This window comes from Cimex lectularius, unplaced genomic scaffold, assembly GCF_000648675.2.
Source record: "Cimex lectularius strain Harlan isolate CLEC.00 unplaced genomic scaffold, Clec_2.1 scaffold31, whole genome shotgun sequence".
In the NCBI taxonomy this organism is placed as follows: Eukaryota; Metazoa; Arthropoda; class Insecta; order Hemiptera; family Cimicidae; genus Cimex; species Cimex lectularius.
The window spans coordinates 1,686,650-1,712,141 of record NW_019392645.1 but is presented as its reverse complement, the minus strand read 5'-3'; the positions used below and the strand labels follow the sequence as shown (position 1 = coordinate 1,712,141).

General features: G+C 31.6%; 1 protein-coding gene across 7 annotated transcripts in view; it reads right to left on the bottom strand.

The window, feature by feature from the left end:
- Window positions 1-25,492, bottom strand: part of LOC106670492 (protein Fe65 homolog) — a 42,178-nt gene that overhangs the window by 4,290 nt on the left and 12,396 nt on the right. For 2 of the 7 annotated variants that reach the window (XM_014400915.2, XM_014400911.2), the window contains exons 2-15: window positions 10,132-10,280; window positions 9,411-9,654; window positions 6,685-6,822; window positions 6,480-6,613; window positions 5,806-5,921; window positions 4,318-4,439; window positions 3,933-4,128; window positions 3,566-3,693; window positions 3,178-3,183; window positions 2,942-3,108; window positions 2,740-2,835; window positions 1,721-1,929; window positions 1,475-1,654; window positions 1,253-1,411 (exon numbers count right to left, since the gene is read on the bottom strand). In XM_014400915.2, coding sequence (XP_014256401.1) covers window positions 1,274-1,411; window positions 1,475-1,654; window positions 1,721-1,929; window positions 2,740-2,835; window positions 2,942-3,108; window positions 3,178-3,183; window positions 3,566-3,693; window positions 3,933-4,128; window positions 4,318-4,439; window positions 5,806-5,921; window positions 6,480-6,613; window positions 6,685-6,822; window positions 9,411-9,654; window positions 10,132-10,261 — 2,004 coding nt within the window. In that variant the 5' untranslated portion in view covers window positions 10,262-10,280 and the 3' untranslated portion in view covers window positions 1,253-1,273. The other 5 variants (XM_014400912.2, XM_024230436.1, XM_014400914.2 and 2 more) reach the window with 5 other exon arrangements.

The window sequence follows — 25,492 nt, the reverse complement described above, 5'->3', positions numbered from 1 at the left end:
GTATAAAAGGTTAGCTCGATGATTCTTTGGTTCCATATAGAAAGTGTGTAGGCCACTCAACATTAAAATTGTGCCTGAGCATGGAATATTTGGGTCCCCTGGTTATTTTATTGTATATAGTATGGATATATGTGTTGTTTTGTGTCCCCTAGTGTGTGTTGAGAATGAATGTATTTATTGGTGTGAATGTGTGGTGTGAGAGGGCTGATAACGGAATATTGAGTAACCCATCAACCCTCGATTAGGTTAGTTATATAAAATAGGTGTAAAGGGTGATGGAGTATTATTGATCCACTACCCTGAGTGAATGGTATATAAATAGAAAATAATGTATTTAAGAGTGTGAATAGATTTAGGAACTGATTACATTTACATTGAAAGCCACTGGAGCCCAAACTATTAAATTTCATAAATATTGTATTGGCTATTAAGTTCCAATGAAATATTATATTTTTAAATTACGAATGCATGGATTTAAATTGTAATTTTATAACAGACTGAACAGATAAGACCGAGGACTGCCAACACCCGAGGTGTGTGATTCTCATGGCCTGCTGATAATTTTTTGCAAATTACAAAAACTGAAATTATTGCTGATGACTGTGAGAAGTGATAAGTTCATGCGTGTGCAGATATGAGATTGTACAAATCAGCAATCAACAGCATTTTATTTATTTTTTAATTTTTACAATGCCATTGTTCATTGGAAAAATATACAATTATGCCAAATCTATTTCAGTGAGCAATATATTCCGTTATTTACATGAGTTAAAATTTAAATAGAAAAGACGAAAATTCGGGGTTTGTATAAACTGTCTACCCAATTTCACACGTCATGATATCAAGATGGACATTTTTTAGGTGAAAAAAAGTTTAATAATTTTTTAAATATTTTTCTTAATATCAAATGGCCAAATAATGCATAAGCTGCATTTTGGAAAATGACCAGCATGGAATGGATTAAATTTCAGAAATATTGTATTGGGTAATAAGTTCCATTGAAATATTATATTTTTAAATAATGAATGCATGGATTTAAATTGTAATTTTAAAAAATAAATAATAACATAGCACGGCTTACAAATTTTATACATCAAGTTGTAATAGCACAATTAGCTACCATTATCTAGAACTTTCTAATTCACAGATAGCTAACTTTTATTTTTAACCCATATTTCATAATTACAGTATGAAAAAAAAATGGTTTGTGAAATTTTTTTTCTCTTCTTCTTGTGTCTGAAAATTTGTATACCTGTAGAGACAAGTGTTTATCTCAGGATTTCTTTGTTCTTCTTCCTGTAATAGTGCCTACAAATGATTTTAATGTAGCACCTATTCCTTTGCTTGGTGATTTTGCTTCAACTGGCATTATATTTTGGGGATGAGCATCTAAACATTTTTGGTATCTTAACTGAAATAAACAGAGCGGTTCAATTCAAGTATAAAATATTTTATAAAAGCACACATTTTTTACCTTGCAAGCAGCTTCCACTGTTTTACACAAAGCGCCGGATGACGGTTCACAATAGAATACGTGCGCTATAAATAAGTCTTGGGCTGTGTGCATAATGAACGCGCACTGTTTCACATTGTGGCCGATTCCCAGGAATGATAAGTACCTGACCCTACACTCCGCAATGTTTTTCTCAGTCCCCTAAAAAATATTTTTTTTTTTGTTAACACCAATTGTACATTAAAATACCAGATTAATTCGACTGACCTGATCTGTGACGGTAGTAATAGTGATCATACTCGGTGCAATGGCGATGTCGACCGGTTGCCACTGTGATTTGGGGACAGTATTCATCAACTGATCTATAGCATCATTTAATACGTCCATACCGCTGGCTTTTGAAACTTCAATATTGCCCAAATACTCGGCGTGAAGAATTTTTTTGGGTTCCTCCATAGGTGTCGGAAATGACTGTGCTGTAAATAAAGTAATGTTCTTTTTTTTCATTTCCCCTTTTAATTATTTCATTATGATTATTTTAATTTTATAATTTTTGAACTGTTTTGGAAGGTTTGTAAATTATAAAGCTTTAATTTTTCTGATGTTTCATCATCCATGAGCCATAATTAAGCAACTTATTTATGAAAATAATTTTCTTGAAATATATATAATATATATCCCAGTTTTGTTTATTAGTATCTTTTTTCTGTGCAAAGACACAAATATCACAGATACACCAAAACAATCTACTACACAGAATAAACTATCATATTCCGTTTTGTTTCTGTCGAATTAACAAGCAAGTAAAGTAAAATGAAAATAATAAAAATAAGTAAGGTAAAATATATTTGTAAATTTTTTAAATAAAAATAATTGGGCCCTTAGAAGCCCATATGAAAATTAATTACAATTAACATTAAAAATAAAAATAAAGGGTTCTTCTATTAATTAGAGATAAAGTAATCTAAAATGAAATATAAAAACAAATCCTCTATTAATTTCAGATTTTTAAAAAATATGAAGTAAAAAAATCTCAAATTAAGGAAATTTATTTCTTATTATATTCAATTGTATTTTTAATTTTAATTGTAATTACTTTTTACTAGGTCCTTGAGAGAGAGCATAAACATATAAACAAATCTCAAATATACAGGAATTTTACTTGTTTATATTTCATTTTTTACATAATTAAAAAGGGTTAATTTGATGTTAAAAAGGGTTATTAATTTTATAGATGAAAGATTAAGGAAACTGGATTATTAATTATAAATATGTTTTTTACTTACAAATCGGTGTCTGAATGCTGCGATGGAACCTTCTATGTTCAGTTGGTAAATTGGTAGGCCTTGTAGCCAATGCAGGTCTACTTGCAACAGTACCGTCTGAAAAATAAAAATAACAATGTTGATATAAGGATATAAATAAATTGTCTCAACAGCGTATATTTATTTATTTATTTATTTTTTAAATTCAATGTAAAAAACTTACTTATGTCAATTGGCTTAGCCAAATTTTGTTGAAGGCTTCTCTCGATCATTATTTTCTTGCAAATGTCCCTTAAAGTATTGGCGATCGTTCTAGCTGGCATGTCACAACGAAAAACGTGGCACATATGCTTTCGTGTTATGCGATCTCTTGCTACGTATGCAAAGTCTCTGAAAATTCAATTTTATAGCATAAAAAAATTTAATCATTTGCACTTTTCTTTTAAATTATCCATTTACCTTTCTCTACAATTGTGCGAGTAAAAACAAAAGAACGAAAAAACGTAAGTTAGATAAAGAATACAAGTGAATAAATCTATATTATTTAATAACTACTATAAAAAAATGTTATTAATGATTAATTGGAGATCGTAAGTGGCACTATCAACATGACACATCTGCACAGAAAACAAACACTTTCAGCACAGAAGAAGTTCTCAATAAAGATCGAAATGTTGGCACGATAAAGAAAATGTTTTTCTAAACCTACTAAACCAAATAATCATCAACTAACGTTCACTAAACACCACAAAAATGTTATTAATATTAAATTTTTTATGAGAGTGTTAGAGAAGAAAATTTTTAAATAAGAAGAAATATGAAAAAAAAAATTTAAATGATAATTTACCTTCCATTATCTCTCCCCACTCCCCAAACCCTGATGGTATGAATAGGCTGTGTATTTAAGACTGTAAGATTTTCTGGGTCTATTAATTTTAGAGCTCCTTCATCCAAATCCATAAATAAATCTTTCCCCTAAAAAAAAAAAAAATAATAAATGCAAAATAAATTATTTATAGTTTTTTTTTTTTCATAACAAGAGATTGTTTTTTATTTATTTTTTACTGAGGGACAATCTCTATGAGATGTAACAATTTACACAGAATGTGCACGAAGATGAAATAACAATAAATCTCTAGCCTGTTTGACGTCGAGTAAGATGCCGGAATAAATATAGAAATCTATTATTTTAGAATATTTTATGGTTTACTTACATCACCCCATCGTCCAACATTGTCTATTAGGCCATTTTTGCCTAAAGATAATTCAACGATGCACCTATTAACGGCTTTGCTTGATCGTTCTGGTGTCAAGTCAAATTCTGATATGTCCACCCAACCGAGGCTTCGCACGGCAAACCTAATCGCCTTTTCTTTCTCCTTCTCACAGCGAGTTGGAAAGCTCCTCCTTCTGTTAAATAATTTTTTTAAAGAACCAAATAGGCGAAACAAATAATTGGTAAACATTTATAAAGGGAAAAGTATTGGATTTGATTTCTACTATTTGACTGATTTCTAATTTTACTTTACATTCTTTATTATACATATAATAATTAAAATTTAATATGTTCATGATGTCATATAAAATAATATGGATTACTTCAGAGCTAGTTCTTCTTTTCTTTCATCCCTCTTTTTCAAATCGATTTCTTCCAATGCTGAGCTCGTGTTACTGCGTGTCACAGTCCCAAGGCCACCATTTTGATGGTAACTTGTAAGAACCTGAAATACATATGAATTACATGAAAATTCACAACATTTTTTTTAAAAACCAAATTTTCTATAGAAGCGCATTCTTCACAATTTCAACTTTGTACAAATTTGTGTAGAGATTAGTGACCGTTAATCGATAGTTATTCAGATATCTTGACCCGACCGCATCTCACGATATCGGCTCTTAGAGACCATATGAAAAGTAATTACTATTAAAATTAAAAATTATATAAAATTAAATATAAAAACAATTTTGTTTTCTTTTAATTTGATTTTTTTTAAGATACAAAATAAATGGGCTCTTAAAAACTATATAACAATTAATTACAATTAAAATTAACAATATATAAAATTTAAAAAGTAAAAAACAAATCCTCCTTCTTTTAATTTCATTTTTTAAATAGAAGAATAGGGCTCCTATATAAAAGTCCATATGAAAATTAATTACAATTACGTAAATTAAATATTAAAATAAAGGAATCATCTTTTATATAATAGTCCAAAAATTTCTTGACCAAACTGGAATACATAAATATATTTCAAATTAAAAGAAGAATCCTTTATTTTTTTAAAGAATTTAATTTAAATTGCAATTAAGATTTATTATTTATTTATTATTTTTAAGATCCTAATTATTTTATATTTAAAACATTTTTATATTTAATTTTGAATAATTTTCAATAATTGTAATAAAATGTTATATGGTCTCCTAAGAACCCAGCTATTTTACTTTTTTTTCAAACGCACAAATTTTGCTTTAAATATTTGCGTTTCATTCAGCGGTTTTTTCTTTTAAAGAAAGGGTTAATTTGAAATTAAAAATGGTTATTTGAAGTTAAAAACGGTCAATCTGAAATTAAAATGAGTTAATTTGATGTTAAAAACCAGTCAATTTTAAATTACAAAAGTGAATTTAAAGTAAAAAAAGGGTTAATTTGAAGTTTAAAACTTGTTAACTTGAAGTATTAAAAAGGGTTAATTAAAAATTAAAAAGAGTAAATTAAAAATAATTAATTTCATGGGAAGCCGTAAGTTAGTGATCTGAAAGGTGTATTGGTTATGATAAAATTCTAATAATTTTAGCATCATTCTAAGTCCACTTGAGGCTAATTTTTGTTTTTAATTATTTTATAAACAAAAACAAAACATCACAACAAGTTGAACAGTAAACAGTACTCTGACATGTTCACATGTTTCAGCTTGGAAGGAATGACTAACTTTATGACTTGAACAACAAAAGTTTGACTTGATCAACTAAAAAATTAATTGAACTCTCTTAAATCGAAGGTTTTCATGACAGATATCCGTTCATCTTCGACAAAAGTTGAATTGCAAGAATGCAAGTTAAGTAATCATTACAATAGCCTTTACTCACCGTTTCTGCATCTTTCACTAATGGTGTTCGTGGTTCATTGTTCCCGCCGACTATTTCAGGGGCATTCCGCTGAATCGTTCCACTTTTAATGTGCCAGTAGTAAGGACCATCATTATCTAATTATTATTGGAACTTGATTATTTATATAATATTTCCGAGTACACACGAATATTTATAAGTACAACAATGTTCCTTCAAATTTAAGGGGCAGTTATCAGTAATCGAGGCTTACACAGGAAATCCATTTTCAAAAATATAAACAGTGCAATGAACATAAATGATTTAATAAAACAATTATGTATCTTACAATAAATAGAAATAGAATAATAGTTTCTTGTTTCAACATTTGACCACTTGGCATGTCACTCTCGCTAGTTACACACTCAAACCATCTTCATCAGTGAGGAACTGTTTCAACATTTTGTTTTTAGTGGTAGTAATAAGTTTTATAATATAAGTCCTCTTAGAAATTAAACAGACATTTCTCACTGAGGATGACATGGGTAAAATGTAAACCGGCAAAAGTAGACTGACTAATATGATCAAGTGTCGATTGGTTCAACATGTGTTCGACTCGTGGACTAACAATCACTGCCAATTTCCAATGTAATTAAAAATATTCCAGTCAGTATTCACAGGTAAATTATTGTACATTATTTAAATTAGCAAAATACCTTGGTGCCTTTCCCAACCAGGCGGCAAATCATTAGCAACTGTAGTAAAACTCAGAGAAGACTCCGGCGACCTATCTGTAGGAGAATCGAATTCATTTTTCTCTAGTGATTCCGAGCTGTCTTTTTCAAACTCTCTAAAATAGAATGGAGGGGAAAAAAATAAATGCTACAACTTTAATAGTGTTTTATTTTGTAAATAGTTTACCTATCAGTTGTGATAGTGCTGTGATCAATTAAATCAGGTTTTGTCGTTCGGAGAGTGGATGTTAAATCTAATGCTCTAACATTTCCACGGTTGACATTTCCAACCAAAGTGTTGTCAAGAATTACTGGACAACTATTTCTAAAAAAATAAAAAATTCTGCAACTTAATTCAACAACTTCAATCCTTTTAATACAATGCAAATAATTTCACCATACTTTAATGAAGAATTTTTTTTTAAATTTGGAAAACAAGGAATTAAAACAAACCACTCAAAAACTGCACTAATTGCATTCATGAAGAAAAGAAACAGAAATACAAGGCCTGTGCTTCTATAATGAAATGCTGCAGTTAAAAAAAATGAGGTAAATACTTGGAGATAATCTCTGATGAGAATTTAACCTGGAATCTGCACATAACATAAAATACCACTAATGATTACAAGAAGAACTCTAGGCAAATCATGGAGACTAACCAAAAATGGCCCACTGACCATATACAAAGTAATCTGTGGTTCACTGGTGGAGCAAAGCTCAGGAAAAACAAGCAACAGGCCCAAACATAAAAAGAGTGGCAAACCTATGAAAATATATACAAGGAGGAACTTATCCTTGCTATTTCAGTTTGTCAGTTTCAGCTGTTGTAATCTTTAATTTTTATAATTATTTTGGGTAAAAGCCAACACTGAAAATGTTGACAGGCCAAAATGTTTTAAAATGACCAGCTAGGATCAAAATCTCGCAGGCCTCACAATTTAAGGGTTCAACATATGACAATACAGTTTGGAGTAAGCAAAGTCGCAATAACTGTCCATTAATATCTTTCAATTTAACCAGAAAACACAAAAGTATATATTTTGCACAATAAAAAATATCCTCTGTTCCATTTAATACGTATTAGAATTAGATGAGCATTTGGTTTAGCCGTGTTTGGATTAGTAGGATTCTTCTGTACTACGGTTTTGTACGCTTATGTTGCAAATGTGAAAATATTATAAAATAGTAAATGAAGAGACAATTTATAACAGCACACAACCCTGACAGCTGATATTGGTTCTCTTCAAGTATAGATAACTAACTTCTTGAATTCTTGTTGTATAAACAAGTTAAATCCCAAAGTTTCATCACAAAATATATCTTATCTTAGTTCATATTTGGCTATTGGAAAATAAGAACTTGAAAAATTCTTCACCAAAAGAATTTCTTTAAATTTGTATATCAGTGCCATGCAGCAAAATGTAATACTTCTAAAATGATTGTACAGGCTACCACAAGCAAGTAACACTCAACATCTTAGGGATTAAAACTGAAAATGGCCCACATGGCAGAAATAACACCCAAATTATCCTATGGTTCGTTAATCTGGTGAACCGAAGCTAAGAAACAACAAGCTATCCAAACATTAGGCAGCATACAAAGACTTGCAACCTATGTAGCAAAGGGGCAATGAAGATATCATCAATTGCTCTAAAAACATTGTTAAATCTGCCTCCATTAGAAATATTTATACAGGGAGAAGTGAAGAAAAGCTAATTTAGTCTTAAGAAACAATCAAACTGGATGGGAACTAAACACTTTGGGCACACAACAATAATCAATAACATCATACACTCATTCTTAGAAATGGGTACTGTCTACATGATCTCGAAAACACTCTTTACAACCTAGACAACAAAGGAGAAGAAGAAATCAGGAGGACATCAGATACAATGATATGGTATACAGATGGCTCCCAAAAAATGAAGGATCAGATGTTTTTTGTACAAGCTTAAATCATGAACGTTCAAACTCATTAAGGAAGACACCCTTGTCTTTCTGATGTACATGCCATCATCACTTGTGCCTTAGAAAATCTTAAAAGAGGTTGAATGGCCAAACAATTCATAAGGTCGGACAGCCAAGCAACTATTACAGTATTAGCATGTAAAAAATCACACCAAAATAAGTCAGTGAATGCATCCAAAATCTCCAAAGCTAGAATGGATAAAAAAAAGGCCAAAAGAGAAGGTATAAAGGTATTAGACACTGCCAGTTTATGCTAAAACAACCCTCATCAAGTAAACTCACTGCTAGTCAGAGAGAGCTAAACTGAGTGAAGTGATAGGACTATTGATCACTGGCATCTGAAAAATATGTACATAACATGGCCATATTTATTTATGACCCCCATTTGTAGGTTATGCAATTAGGAGGAAGAAACAGCCAGGACATCTTTGAATTGCTCAAGGGAGACATAACAAGAGATACAAAGAAAACCAAGGGAAAGGTTTGATAACAACAACAGTCAATAATGTAGTACTTCTTGGAAGAAGGAACGACTCGATTGCACTAAGCTAAGGAACTAGGAAAGTACAATGAGCCAGAAGGCTATAGAGCTCAGGGAAACAAAAACCCCACTTCATAGTACCAATCACTATCACTGAACATACACTTTATTTTTTACACATTAATCTTCAAACAGAAAATAATTATAATTAGTCTGGCAATCTGACTGGATTCAGATTTTTGAAGAGCTTTTCAAGCTGTAATGCCAAGCCACAAAAAAAAAAACCCACTTAGTAGTACCAACCATCATCATCACTGAACGTACATTTCATTTTTTACATATTAATCTTCAATCAGAAAATAATTATAATTGGTCGGGATTCACATTTTTGATTTTTCAAGCTTTTCCACAAGCTGTTATTTAAAAGAAGAAGAAAAAAAAATTATAAATATGAGTTTATATACCTGTGCTGACTGTTATCAGTATCCAGGTTTGTAACTGGGCCTGTATTGAGATCGACGCCCATCGAACCGATGTCTAACGTGGCATACGCTTTTCTCCCATTTGTAGTAGCGGATGGTCTGCACATCGTCTCGAGTTCAGAATAAAGAAGCTCGCGGTATGAAGATACTTCTGTGTTCGAATTTAATGCATCATCCAAAGTGGGTAAATGGTAGTTTGGATTTTCATAGCTTAATAGACCATTTTCTGGAAAAAAAAATTGAAACTATATTAAATGTGCCTACATCACGCATAAAAGTCAGATTTTATGTTCAATTCTGTGACTATTTGACTAGTGACATTTTTTTCTTTGTTTTTATTAATAAGCTCATCTACTGACTTCATGCTAATAAAAAGTGATGATTATGACATGAAAATTTAATCAATTAATCCAATGTTATTTTAAATCCATTATATTTAGTGGTCTATTGACCAAATTACTTCTTTCAATTAATTAATCTTTTTATGTAAGGTTTTGAAAAATAGCAAAAAGGAGGGAAAATTCGAAAGGTTGAGATGGGGAGTTGGTGTCTGAGTGGATCGAAGTCACGATAGCTCAAGTGGTAGAGCTGGTGTATTTAGCCGAAGGTCGTGGGTTCGAATCCCGCTCGTGGCACTAACTTTTTCATTTCAACCAAAAACCTTCCATAAAAAGATTAGTTATTTTAAATATTATAAACATACCTAGATAAATATCATCTTCTGCTGTGATAGCAGCCATTGTGTAGAGCGAAAGAAGAGTTGAATATGGATTTCTTGTACTGGTAATATCCAAGTGAGGGTGAATACGTCCCCCTAGCTCCCCACACAACATCCCATAAGTTCGGATTCACCTAAAACAAATCAAAGAAGAAATAAAGAATAATTAGAAAATTTCAAAACAAACACACACAACAAAAGAAAATAAAACACCATGCAGAAAATGCCATTTCTGCTTTTTCTTTTTTAGATTTCACAGAAAATTGAAATTGAAATATGAAATGAAAATAAAAACACGTAGAACAAAATTGCAACATTGAATAATGCTCCAGGAGTCAAATAGAGAGCACGTTTGGATCCTGGGTCAGGGCGACAAAGACCATCCTATTTAGCACCCACTTTTCTTTCTCATCTTCCTATAAAACCTTTCACTTCATCTTAAGTCAACTACTATATTCGCAAATTCCCAGGAAAATCATGGGCATGACCTTTATTATTACACCTTATGGGTCCTGATTGCTTTGCTGAAACCTTTCTTAAGAATTGTTCTGCTTCTCTTTGACTACCATTATATATTCTATTCGAATGCTATATCAATGAAGGTGTACTTCCCCATGAATTGAAAAAAGGAAATATAAGTGATATATTTAATTACTGCCTGATTGCTAAATGTGATTATCCTTAAGATTTATGACTATTTTGTTGCTGAACTTTTAAATGATACTTTTAAACATATCATCATTCTTGACCAACACGGTTTTGTCAAGGGTGCTCTAATTCAACCAACTGCCTTCTTTACAATGATTTTATTAATAAAAACCTCGAATTGGGCTAAAGAGTTCATGCTATTTACTCTGACAGGTCCAAGGCTTAGACACGATTAACTTTCGGATTCTCCTCAGGAAGGACCTGTATGACCCTCTTCTTTCCTGGCTGGAAGATCCTACAGGGTTGTGTATAATGGTTCCATCTCATTTTCATCTCAAATTCTATCCAGGGTCTGTCAGGGCTCTCACCTTGGGCCAATACTTTTATTGCTTGTAAATTATTCATCAATTTTTCACTTTTCTTCGTACTCTAGTTTAGCCGATGACCTACAGTTATTTTCCAGTATTTCTTCCATTGTGAATTGTGAACTACTTCAATTAGATTTAAAGTCTTTCTTTCCTTGGTGCTGCGCTAATGATTTGTGAATCAATCAATTAAAATGCAAATGCATTAAATTCAATGTGTCTTCTAAGCCGAAGGATTGTGGTTCTTGGTTATATCCCCTGGATGAAGTAGATTAAATAAATGACTTTAGGCATCATTTTTAAATGTAAATGCAATTTTCGTGATCATATTTCCAAGATTAGAAGTAAGGATTTAAAGAATCTAGGTCTTGTCAAACGTTTTACTTCAGACCGGTAATCCCTTTGCTATTAAAATGTTATATCAGTCATTGGCCTGCAGTCATCTTGAGTATGCTAGTATTGTCTGGGGTCCATTTCTTAAAAGTGAGATTAATCTGGTTGAATCTGTCCAGCATAGGGCTACTAGACACTTGTCTTTTAAATTTGCTTCTAAGTGCCTCCCCTAGGATAGGCTTCTTTGTACTGGGGTCCTTGTCAGACAGAAGGCGTGCTGCCTTTCTTACCTTATATAGAAAGTTCTCAATTCTCAGATCTCTTCCCCCGGGAGATTCTCTCTAGTCTTGGCCTGTGAGTGCCTCAACGTTCATTGGGAGGGGTTCAAACTTTTCTTGTGGAGCACCATCGCACCAGTTATGCGAGGCATTACATGGTTAGCTGTCTCATCTCCCTGGGAAACTCGATTCCTGCAGAGAGAAGTGCAGATTTTTACTCTCAGGCTCTTTATATACTTTTGAAAAGACGATCTCTAATGCTAAACGTTCTTATGTACCTATGTATGAAAGTTTTTTTTTTTTTTTAAAGCCTTTAAAGCCATAATAAACTATAATGCAATCCAACAAATGACTCTTTCCTTTTTTATGAAAATATATCGTCGCTCTCATTCATGAACGGCACAAACCTCCGAACCTATCAACCTTCTTCCTGTTGTGTCCAAAGTCTTGTAAACATTTATTTTAATAGATATCCTAGAATAACATTCCTTTTCACTAATTCAGCTCTGGTCCTTATTACGTCAAGATCCAGCAATGTTTAAGATTTATTGACACCTGTTCCACTGCTTTAAAGAACAAAGAGCACTAGGTGCTTTCCTAGAGTATAAAATTCTATCAAACTGATGGCCACGTCACTTCTGAGTAAGGTGAGTAGAGGAATGAACTCAGAATACATTGAACCAAGCTGGCGATACAAGGGTGTATTCTCAGCCCAATCCTGCACTTGACTTACAAAGCTATAATCCCAAACTACGCAGATGATAAAAAAATGTCTCTCCCAGCTCCATTATATATATGGTTATATATATTCTAGAATGTATGCCAACAACAAGGAAATAAAGATATCAACTCAAAATTTAATTAGGTACTAGAGTTTTTGACACCACTTCCTCCAGTTTCTGGATATGGCCCAGACTTTTAATAATGTCTACCTTATCCTGGAATCCGATTTAACTGACCGCTACAAATAACAGACCAATACCCACAAGGGAACATTTTTGGTCCTATCCTTTGGTCAGTTATACTGCTAAATTTCTTATACAATGCAATACCATCATTACCACAAATTCGGATGTCACCAATTCCTCTAACCTGAATCATACCTAAGCACCTAAAGTGGTACACAAAAGAGAATGAGGAAAATCCACACAGTGTACATGTACACTGAAGAAACAGTTTTGCCCTCCACTGTACATCAATAACAAGGAACTTTACAATCAAGTCAGGTACATAGGGCTATAGACATCAGATTGATGTGGAATCGCCAAACAAGACTTAAGAGACAAGGAGGAAAACTAAGAAGAATTCTTAATCTGTTTTGACCTCCAAAATTCAACTAACTTGACACAAGACATTACTGTGACTACTTTAGACATATGGAGTGGAAATGTGCGATTCCATCAAGCTGTTCAATATCCACCACATCCAATCCTTCTAATCAAAAGTCCTCAGACAAGTGGTCAAAGCGTGTTAGTACATCACTAATCACACCGTCTACAATCATCTCAACATTCCTTTCAACATTCAAATTACTCTTGCTTCCTCGAAACCACAAAACTGCCCATTAGTCTTACACATCAAGTGCCATCTTCGGTTGTTTCAGCTTGGGTGCTGGCCATCGTTTCCTTGTTGTGTCAGGGAAAATAACTATACAACCTCATTTTTCACATGTTTCTTTACGTAAGCCATCACTAATTATGTATGCTATACGAATAAATAAATATGTTTTATTCCTTCAGTTAAACACATCTTAATAATAATTAAATACATTCTTGAATCACTTCACATTATCCAGGAGAACATCTCGTACTCTGAGCCAGGGTGAATGTAATTTACTAGCATGAATGGAGGGCTTTCTTCCCCATTAACTCTGAGGATTATCGAGTATACTCCAGGGCAGTGTGAATGTAATTTATTAGCGTGAATGGAGGAATTTATTCCCAATTATTACTTAGAGGAAAATCAAGTACTCTGGGGCAGAGTGAATGTAATTTATTAGCGTGAATGGAGGAGTTTATTCCCAATCATTACCTAGAGGACAATCGATTACTCTGGGGCAGTGTGAATGTTATTTATTAGCCAGAATAATAAGGAGTTTATTCCCACTAACCTTGAGAAAAAACTCTGGGGCAATGCAAATGTAATTTATTAACATGAATGGAGGGGTTTCTTCCCAAATAACTCAGATAAAAATGGAATACTCTGAGGTAGTGTGAATGTAATTTATTAGCGTGAATGGAGGGGTTGCTTCTCCAATAACTCCGAGGTTTATCGAGTGTACTCTGGGTCAGTGTGAATGTAATTTATTAGCGAGAATGGAGAGGATAAGCCAGGAATATCGACTGCTATGGGGTAGAGTGAATGCTAACCAGGCTATCTTGATTTTCTGTCTTCTGTGAACGTATTCGTTATTTTTGTTGTTTTATCCATAATTGATGAGGCCCTGCGGTACAGAGAGGCTAGCAATAGGATAAAAGAGAGACCTTTATATCCTAACTTGGCTGGAGAAACATTAAAATAAATTACAAACTTGATATAAAGTTGAAAAGCCGCCTTGAAATATTACCTTACATATTACATCATCTTCTGTTATGTTCAATTTATTTATGAATCCCCTTAGAAACTAGCTGTATTACATAGACAGAAAATAATAAAAGAAAGTGCACACAACATAAATATTTGTGTATGACAATACGACGTTAATTATTAATTATCTATCACGATTAAACGATTGGTGTCACCGCTGCTTAAGGCTGGTTAAACCCCTAGCCAAATATGACGGCTGTTAACAAATATTTTCTAATAAAAATATCGCATCTATAAGTGCCTATGAATCGTAGTACATCTCGGAAAATATGATGAACCTTTATCGCGTTGAACGGCTAAACTTCTTCCTTTTTAGCAGGAGAAGGAATTATGAAGGAAAAATAACGACCGAAAGAAATTTTCAATTACAGCTTTACACTACTAGAAAAAAAACCTAGCAGAAATATTTAAAAAATACAATCTCTGAAACGTAAATCTACGTGAGTTCTGTACGTTTGGGGGGGGGGGGCTCATGAAACTAGGGACGTCGAGAGGTCTTTGGACCTGGGGTCGAGGTTTGCCAAGTGGGCGCGGTTTCCAATATCTGTAAATACTATGTTCCCAAACCTCGAGACAAAATTATTGCAGCATGTTATAAAAATATCTTTAATTGTGCTTTTATACATACAGTCTCTGTCATGCCAAACTTCGTGCAAAATATGTTTTACATAATGTCCCTATGATATAAAGAGTAATCTAGGGCAGTGTGAATATAATTTATTAGCGTGAATGGAGGGGATGCTTCTCCAATAACTCCGAGGAATATCGAATACTCTAGGACAGTGTGAATATAATTTATTAGCGTGAATGGAGGGGATGCTTCTCCAATAACTCCGAGGAATATCGAATACTCTAGGACAGTGTGAATATAANTGTGTGTGGATGTGATTTATTAGCGAGAGTGGAGGGATTTCTTCCCCATTAACTCCGGGGAAAATCGAGTACTCGGGAGGAATGTGAATCACGAGGAGCATATCCACCTATAACTCCCAGGAATATCGAGTACTCTTATGCTGTGTGGATGTGATTTATTAGCGTCTTTAATTATTTATAATTTTAGTTATAATAAACACAGTCTTTTCTGAAAGCTTCGAGGCGGTTAGTGTGTCTCTATCATACCAAGCTTTGATCAAAATAGTATAAATGAAATTTATTAGCGTGAGTGGAGGGCTTTCTTCTCATTAAATCCGGGGAAAATCAAGTAGTCTGGGGCAGTGTGGATGTAATTTATTAGCGAGAATGGAGGGGCTTCTCCCTCAATAACTCCAGGAAATATCGTGTACTCTAGGGCAGTGCGAATATAATTTATTAGCGTGAATGGAGTAGTTTATCACCTATAACTCCGAGGAATATCGAGTACTCTTGGGCTGTGTGGATGTGATTTATTAGGGTCTTTAATTATTTATGCTTTTAGTTATAACAAACACAGTTTTTTTCCGAAAGCTTCGAAGCGGTTACTAAGTCTCTATCACGCCAAGCTTTGATCAAAATATTTTGACATGTCTGTATGATTTTCTGACGTAGATATTCATGGGCAATTCTTCTACCAATGATTAATTTACAGGCTGTAAGAATGAACCGATTAAAACCACTTTCATAAAAACTAACTAAATACTAAATATATAAAAAATACTAAATATATAAAAAAGCAAGGATATGAACTTTTTATCCAGCAATATCAAATAATTAGAATCGTTGAGAAAAAAACCCTTGCCTTTAATACGATGTAATTATTCGACAATCTCAATTCAAACACGAATGGGTTATGAAATGTCAAGATAAATAATATATTTATGCTATGAATACCGTTTTTATGTTGGAGAGTATCGTTCGTTCCTCTCGATCATTATCTAAAGGAATGATTTTCTTAAAAGTCATTATATCCTAAACCTATTGGTGTACAAAAAGTTGATAACTGATGGATCATCATGTTAAAATCGAGAAGAAAATTTAAATAGATTGTGTTTCTTATATGGAACTTTGGCAAAAGTCGAAAAAAGAACATTAAATACATTAGCTTTTTTTATATAATTGTTTTTAAGCTATGCAACATTCAGTTCATTAGATGTAAATAGTTTATTAAATAGGACATGGATTAAAATGAACACTTCAGGTCTATAAGTGGGGAGTCCCGATGACGAGGCTCCGTCACCTATGAAAGTTATGCACTATTATAGTCTACAACTTTCTTTTGTAAAAGAACAACAACAACAACAACAACAAACATGGTAAGAAAAATGAAGAAGATAAAATTTAAATAACTAGTAAATATGTGGTTTATATTACCTACGGATTATTCCAGGGAAGTAGGGGAAATTTCTACATGGTCAAAAAATAGAACGCAGATCACTTTGACAGGGCAACCAAAATCACAGAAAACACCAATTTCACTCCTCTTTTTTTTTCAAATTGGCCGAGTCTGTTGGAGTAGAGTATTGTTTCGTGTCGGTGGAAAAGATCGAACTGGGCGTTGGGGGTGAAGTTAACCCCCGGTTCGGGTCGGGATTCGACGCTCTGACTATTAACTATTTAAGCATTTTTTTTTAAACAAATACGTACTTAATGTGTTAATAAATAGTAACACTCCTCGTTAGAACCACCTGTCATGTACCACCATCACTTGACTTTTATCCACTGGTGGATACTCGTTAAACTAGGCGCTCTAAACAAAATGGCACCCCCATATAAAGTATTGATTCCTTGGAAAGCCAGACAAACAGGCGCCTGAAACCACCTCCCCCCCGGCACCGGACATTTGTTTTAATAACGAATTCTATGACAATTTCCCTATTTGGGCTGGGGGGGAGAGAACTAATCATTGTGGAACTCAATGGAACTCAATTTCAATGAACACCGTATAATCTTAATTGGTGAACAAACATATAGAAATTACAATAAAAGAATACTGATAGGAGGTTTGTAGACCGTTTAAGCCCAAATTTGTCAACACCGTAAATTACACCCAATTTCTACATTAAAATGAACAATTTGGACTTAATGAAATTAATTACACGAATGGATCTCCTCTGTTAAAAAAAAAAAAAATTAATAAAAAGTGATACATCGTTGTACCACGAATTTTGTATATTTTGTAATTTGATTTCGTTTGAATTTTATTTTATATACGAATCAATGGTCCTTTTACTAAATATTGTGGGTAATATGTAACATTGTCAGGGAATATATTTGTATTAAAAAATATAAAAAATAATGAAAAAAGTTACAAAAATATGTACAGCTTTTTTCTGTAAAATTAACCTTTTTTAACTTCAAAATACCCCTTTTTAATTTAAAATTAACCATTTCATTAAAACATTAACAACTAACGAGATGGTATGAATTAAAAGCTTGCAAAGTAAAATTCCTGTGTGTGTAAGAATTAAAAAAAAAATACAGCTTTTTCCGTAAAATTAACCCTTTTTAATAGCAAATTAACAGTTTTTAATATCATATTAACTTTTTTAACTACAAATTATTTTTATGTTTCATATTAATCCTTTTTTTTTACTAAATTAACACTTGTCCCTGTCAAATTAGAATTTTTTAATTTCAAGTCAAATTTATTTATACCTCTTAACCCATTCTTTGAAGCATTCAAATGCACTAGAAGATGGTATGAAATAGAAACATGTAAATTAAAATTCCTGCATTAAAATGAACATAACAACATACATTATATTATAGATAATTAAACCTAAAAAAAAACTTGAAAAAACAAACAAAAAACTAAGTTTATTCAAAATTTCTGTACATTTGAGAATAAAAAAAATGATTTAGCTTCCCCCCGTGAAATTAATTCTTTTTAATTAGAAATTAACCCTTTTTAACTTCAATTCAAACTTTTGAAATTTCAAAACGATATTTTTTTCAAATTAACTCGTTTTTCTGTCAACTGAGAATATTTAAATTTCAAATTAGCCCTTTTTAATTAATTTGAAATTAATTTGCACCAAATTAACCACTTTTGTCTTTAAATAATCCTTTTCTTTAAAGCATTAAAATGGGCACAACAACATACATTATATTATAAATAATTAAACCAGTTAAAAATAAAATAAAAAACTAAGTTTATTTAAAATCCCTGTATATTTGAGAATTAAAAAACAAGATATAGCTTCCCCCCGTGAAATTAACTCTTTTTAATAAGAAATTAACCCTTTTTAACATCAATTTAAACTTTTGAAATTTCAAACGATTTTTTTTTCAAATTAACTCGTTTTTCTGTCAGCTAAGAATATTTAAATTTCAAATTAACCCTTCTTTTAAAATTAATTTGCACCAAATTAACCACTTTTGTCTTTAAATTAAAAGAGCTTTCTTTAAAGCATTTAAAATGCAGTAGGAGATGGTATGGAATAGAACTATATAAATTAAAATTCCTGCATTAAAATGGGCACAACAACATACATTGTATTATAGATAATTAAACCAGTTAAAATTAAAAAAAAAAATAGCTTCCCCCCGTGAAATTTACCCTTTTTAACTTCAATTTTTAACTTTTTAAATTTCAAACGATTGTATTTTTTTAATTAACTCGTTTTTCTTTTAAATTAGAATATTTATATTTCAAATTAACCCTTTTTAATTTGAAATTAATTTGCCTCAAAGTAACCCCTTTTGACTTTAAATTTACTCTTTCTAAAAAGCATTAAAAATTCACTAAGAGACGGTATGAAATAGAAATATTTAAATTATGATTCCTGCTTTATGATGTACACGACAACATACATTATATTATAGATAATTAAACCAACTAAAAATACAAAACTAAGTTTATTTAAAATTCCTGTATATTTGAGAATTAAAAAATAAAGATATAGCTTTTCCCCCGTCAACTTAACTCTTTTTAAGTAAAAATTAATCCTCTTTAACTTCAATTTAATCTTTTTTAATTCCAGACGATTGTTTTTTTTTATTATTATTTTTTTATTTCAAATTATCTTTTTTCTCGTCAAATTAGCCTTTTTCAATTTCAAATTAACCCCTTTTGACTTTAAATTAGCTCTTTCTTTAAAGCGTTAAAAAATGCATTAGGAGATGGTATGAAATAGATGCATGTAAATTAAATTTTCTATATATTTGGGAATCAAAAGTATAGCTTTTTCCATCATATTAACTATTTTTAATTAGAAATTAACCTTTGTCGGACCTAATTAACCCTCTTATCTTCGATTGATTCTTTTTTAAAAATTTGAAATTAAACCTTTTTTGATCTAATTAATTTACGATTTTTAATTTCAAATAAACCTACTTGTCAAATTAATCTTTTTTAAATTTCAAATGAAACATTTTTTCATTTCGTCAAAAATTAAAGGTTAATTTAATGCAAAAACGGTGAGCTTGAAATAAAAAAGGGTCTAAAGGGTGGGCTAGAAGAGAGGATGGGGCACATCTGGGGCTTGAGAAAGAGTAGAACAACAAGTGTACATTTTGGTAGAAAGATAAGGTTTGAAATGTATAAAAGGTGTAAGGAGCAGACTAGTGATTTTACATCAGTCAACGACAGTTTTTTAGAACGGTGTAAGTATGTAAGGGTGGTATTAATAATTATTAGTACGATTGAAATAGACCACCCACGTGTATTTCTTATTGAAAAAATATATGGGTAGACGACAAGCAGGCTACAGTGTTAAGAGATAGATAATACATAGAAAAGATTACAATGTATAGTAAAATCTATGAGAATATTTTAAGCCTAGAGACCTAATCTGAGAATGGATTGTGCTATAAGAGTGTATGCTAGAAGAAAGTATTTAATAGCAAGAACGAGATTGGAAACTGTACAATCCAAGTCAATTAAGAAATCTAACGGCCTAAAAACCAATCCGTTCATTTTCTGACGAAGATTTTAAAACGATCCGGAGTAGTTTACTCGTACTAAAAAAAGTGCAGTAAAAATCGATGGCCCTGATGCATCATGTAATTAGCTCTACTTAACTTCGATCCGTTTTCCTGAAACAGTTTTCTCGATTCTTAAACATTTTCTGCACAACATTAATTTCTACTGATTTTAAAGGGTCCAATAGTATTGTCTGAATATTTTTAAGAGGAAATATTGGTAAAATACGAACCACATGTCTATATCTTTCTTTCATATTGGTATTTGCGTGTTTTATCGATCGAAAAGAGGAAGCAGATTATCTTTCTGACGAGGTGCGGCCTTCGATTCGAGTGAAAAGATCATCAGCAAACGGTCTGCGTTTATTGAACCCTAGGTTTTTCTCATCTTTTTGCAAACGGCATACCGTTCGATAAATGGGTCAATCTTTTGTCGAGATAATCAAGTCGATATTCAGTTGCAACCGGCTGCATTCTAGCACGAGTCTATTTACCTGATTTTCTTTCACAAGTTCAACTTTCCTAAACCATTGTTTAATCAAATACTTTTAATTCGAGTTGGGAGGTAAGGAATTATGTTCAGGAGTAGTTAAAACTAATAAATCGAGTAAATTTTACACTGAATAAAACAGTTCGGAAATAAAGATAGAAGATTCTAGTGCTGGAAAGTTAGAAAAAAAACAGCCATTGAACAGCACAGATTGAAAAATACTTGATGTCAAAGCTTACTGGCTTGAGAGAATGGGCAATATCGTTAGTGAAAATTAAGAAAAGTGCGGGGGGCCAAGGACAGAACCTTGAGATACACCTTATAAAGCTAAGAAAAGGACAAAAAGTAAACTTTCACATATTGGTAACGTCCCATCAATTAACAGAATCAATTAAGTACTGAGCAATGAATACCATATAAACTAAGATTATGAATGAACAAGAAATGGTACATGTTATCAAAAGCCCTCTGAAGAAATAACATAATGTACAGAGTCAATTTGCCCTTGCAACTCAAATGACTGAAAAATAAATAAGTAAGAAGACGGAAGCTAAGCCTAAACGAACTCACTATAATGAAGCCTTAATTTTCTGCAAAGAAATTAAGTACCTAGGTGTAACGCTTGACGAAAGAAGTGGAGTCATAGAGGCAAAAATATTACATAAAGCCAAGGCACTTCTAAGCATTGGGCAGAGAAGCTAAGCCAAAAGCACACACTATCAAAGATGAAGCCTTAATCTTTTCCAAAGATACTAAGGTCTAGATATAATCACTGACCAAAGAAGTGGAGAAGTCTTGCAACTAACTACATAAGAGCAAGGCACTTCTAAGCATTGGCCAGAGCAGCTAAACCAAAAGCACACACTATCAAAGATGAAGCTTAAATCTTTTCCAAAGATACTAAGGTCTAGATATATCCATTGACCAAAGAAGTGGAGAAGTCATATAGGCAACTAAGTACATAAGAGCAAGGCACTTCTAAGCATTGGGCAGAGAAGCTAAGCCAAAAGCACACGCTATCAAAGATGAAGCCTTAATCTTTTCCAAAGATACTCGCTTTTTCGAGACGGTGGAAAAGAAGGTACGGTACACGAAAATTAAGGATTTAGGGAATTTAATTAAAATGTTAAAACTGAAAGTAATTCTATATTGTTAGAAATACAATTATTACAATTGTAAGAAACAAATATTTTCAAAGGATGCCTTGATTTGTTTTATTTATATTACCCTGCACTCAACTGGGTCTCTTCCGCAGCAGGTCCTTCTCCGACAAGGTCCTTGGCGCATCTAACGCTAATTGGCCAATTTGCAGCGGAGTCTCCTTTCCCGCTAAAAAAGGGGGGACACGCCCCCACTTCCACGGTTCCCGTGTCGCGCGATCTCCTGAGTCGTGACAATACTAACGTCTAGATGTAACCATTGACCAAATTAGTGGAGAAGTCTTGCAACTAACTACATAAGAGCAAGGCACTTCTAAGCACTGGCTAGAGAATTAATGCCAAAAGCACACACTATAAAAGGTGAAGCCTAAATCTTTTCCAAAGATACTAAGGCCAAGATATAACCACTGACCAAAGAAGTGGAAGGGTCATATAGGCAACCAAGTACATAAGAGTAAGGCACTTCTTAGCATTGGCTAGAGAAGCGATGCCAAAAGCACACTTTATGAAAGATGAAGCCTAAATCTTTTCCAAAGATACTAAGGCCTATAGATATAACCATTGACCTAATAAGTGGAGAAGTCATATAGGCAACTAACTACATAAGAGCAAGGCACTTCTAAGCATTGGGCAGAGAAGCTAAGCCAAAAGCACACACTATCAAAGATGAAGCCTTAATCTTTTCCAAAGATACTAAGGTCTAGATATAACCATTGACCAAAGAAGTGGAGAAGTCATGTAGGCAACTAACTACATAAGATCATGTTACTTTTTGTAAATGATGGTTCTAATCACAGAATTTAATCATTTACAAAAACCGAATCTACGTAAATACCCCACCTTCATTATTTCTAGACCAAGGCACTTTTAAGCACTGGCAATTTTAGATTTTTTGCCAAAAAGATTAATGATTATTATATTTTTTTTAAATAAATCGCACATGTAAATTGCCGGTTGTAAAAATACGTTACACGCTGTTTAACACTGAAGATGTTAAAACGAAAATAAAAAATTATTTTTAAGACGATACGGTTACCTTCTCATATCGAATTTTACATAAGGTCTAGGACGATTGCAGATTCTAGGACGGTGAGTCATAGAGTAAGATTGTTTTACCAATAATTGAACATACAACTTACATTAATAAATAACGTAAGAAACTATTCCAGGAGTTAAATGAAAAATTAAATTGGCAATCCGACAGACGATTGATGCCCTCGTTGAACATAATTAATTTACAATTAATTGTCTTTAATCAACTAGACCCGGCCTTGATAAATAATAAACTGTAAATAATATTAACAATTATAATTCCCATGATTTTTTTAATTATTTAAAGAAATAGTTAATTTTAAATTTAAAAAAACGCTAATTTGAAATTAAAAGGACTTTTAATTTAAAAAGGGTTACTTTAACGTCCAAAATGGCTAATTTGACGGGAAAAAAACCTATATTTTTTAAATTCTTAAAATATGCAGAAATTAATTGAAGTTAGTAATGTTTAATTTAACGAAAAAAGCTACTTTTTTAAAATTCTTAAATATACCCTAAGAATTTTACTTTAATACCATCTCCTAACGTTTTTTAATGCTTTAAAGAAAGAGTTTATTTGAAATTAAAAAGGTCAATTAGCAGCTGAAAAGGGTAACTTGAAATTGAAAAAGACTGATTTGAAATTAAAGATGGGTTAATTTGAAGTTTAAAAACTGAATTTGAAATTAATAAAGATTCATCTTGGTCATTATGGTCAGGTGAACATAATTAATTTACAATTAATTGCCTTCGATCAACTAGTCCCGGCCTTGATAAATAATAAACTGTACATAATATTAACAATTATAATTCCCAGCATTTTTTTAAAAAATTCTTTAAAGAAATAGTTAATTTTAAATTAAAAAACGCTAATCTGAAATTAAAAGGACTTAATTTTAAATTAAAAAAGGCTTTCTTTGAAATTCAAAATGGCTAATTTGACGAGAAAAAAGCTATATTTTTTAAATTCTTAAAATATACGGAAATTAATTGAAGTTAATAATGGTTCATTTAACTGAAGTTGAAAAGGGTTAATTTGAAATAAAAAAAAAGGCTGATTTGAGGTTAAAAGAGCTAATTTGAAATTAAAACAAAAAGATAAATTTGATGTCAACAAGTGGTCATTTGAAATTAAAAACGGTTAAATTGAAGTTAAAAAGGGTTAATTTAACGCAAAAACGCTACATTAACAATTATAATTCCCAACATTTAAAAAAAATTCTTTAAAGAAATAGTTAATTTTAAATTAAAAAACGCTAATTTGAAATTAAAAGGACTTAATTTCAAATTAAAATAGGCTTTCTTTGAAGTTCAAAGTGGCTAATTTGACGAGAAAAAAGCTATATTGTTTAAATTCTTAAAATAGACAGAAATTAATTGAAGTTAGTAATGTTTAATTTAACGGAAAAAGCTACTTTTTTAAAATTCTTAAATATACCCTAAGAATTTTACTTTAATACCAATTAAATTTTATATTCGACTTTACCTTTGAACGCGATTAGCTTTTTTATTTTCTGTTAGCGATGTTAACAAGCACAGATTGTGATCTTTACAGCATCTGCCCAGTAATGCTGTCGATGCAAGATCGTGGATGTATCCTTTTTCCACTGAGAGGACAGTTGAGTCATCAAGTACATGAGATGATTTTGTCTTTCTTAATAAATAAACCAAGTGCATACTTAACTCGCGACTGACTCATACAGTCCAACTACAGAGTCAATAAAAATCGAATCGGTCTTAATTTGGATAAGAAATCGAAGCGAACGAAAAGGAAAATCATTCTATCACAATTAAATTAATGGCAACATTAAAAAGTAATGTTGTTTATCAAGTTATCAAGCGGGTAAAGTAAAATTCCTATATATTTGAGAAATAAAAAACAAAATATTTCATTTTTCCGTTAAATTAACCCTTTTTAAGTTCAAATTAACTCTTTCTTTAAATCATTAAAAAACAATTATAAGCATGTAAAATAAAATTCCTGTGTATTTAAGAATTAAAAATGTTGCTTTTTTGCGTTAAATTAACCCTTTTTAACTTCAATTTAACCTTTTTTAATTTCAAATGACCTCAAATGACCAAGATGAATCTTTATTAATTTCAAATTCAGTTTTTAAACTTCAAATTAACCCATCTTTAATTTCAAATCAGTCTTTTTCAATTTCAAGTTACCCTTTTCAGCTGCTAATTGACCTTTTTAATTTCAAATAAACTCTTTCTTTAAAGCATTAAAAAACGTTAGGAGATGGTATTAAAGTAAAATTCTTAGGGTATATTTAAGAATTTAAAAAAAGTAGCTTTTTCCGTTAAATTAAACATTACTAACTTCAATTAATTTCTGCATATTTTAAGAATTTAAAAAATATAGGTTTTTTTCCCGTCAAATTAGCCATTTTGGACGTTAAAGTAACCCTTTTTAAATTAAAAGTCCTTTTAATTTCAAATTAGCGTTTTTTTAAATTTAAAATTAACTATTTCTTTAAATAATTAAAAAAATCATGGGAATTATAATTGTTAATATTATTTACAGTTTATTATTTATCAAGGCCGGGTCTAGTTGATTAAAGACAATTAATTGTAAATTAATTATGTTCAACGAGGGCATCAATCGTCTGT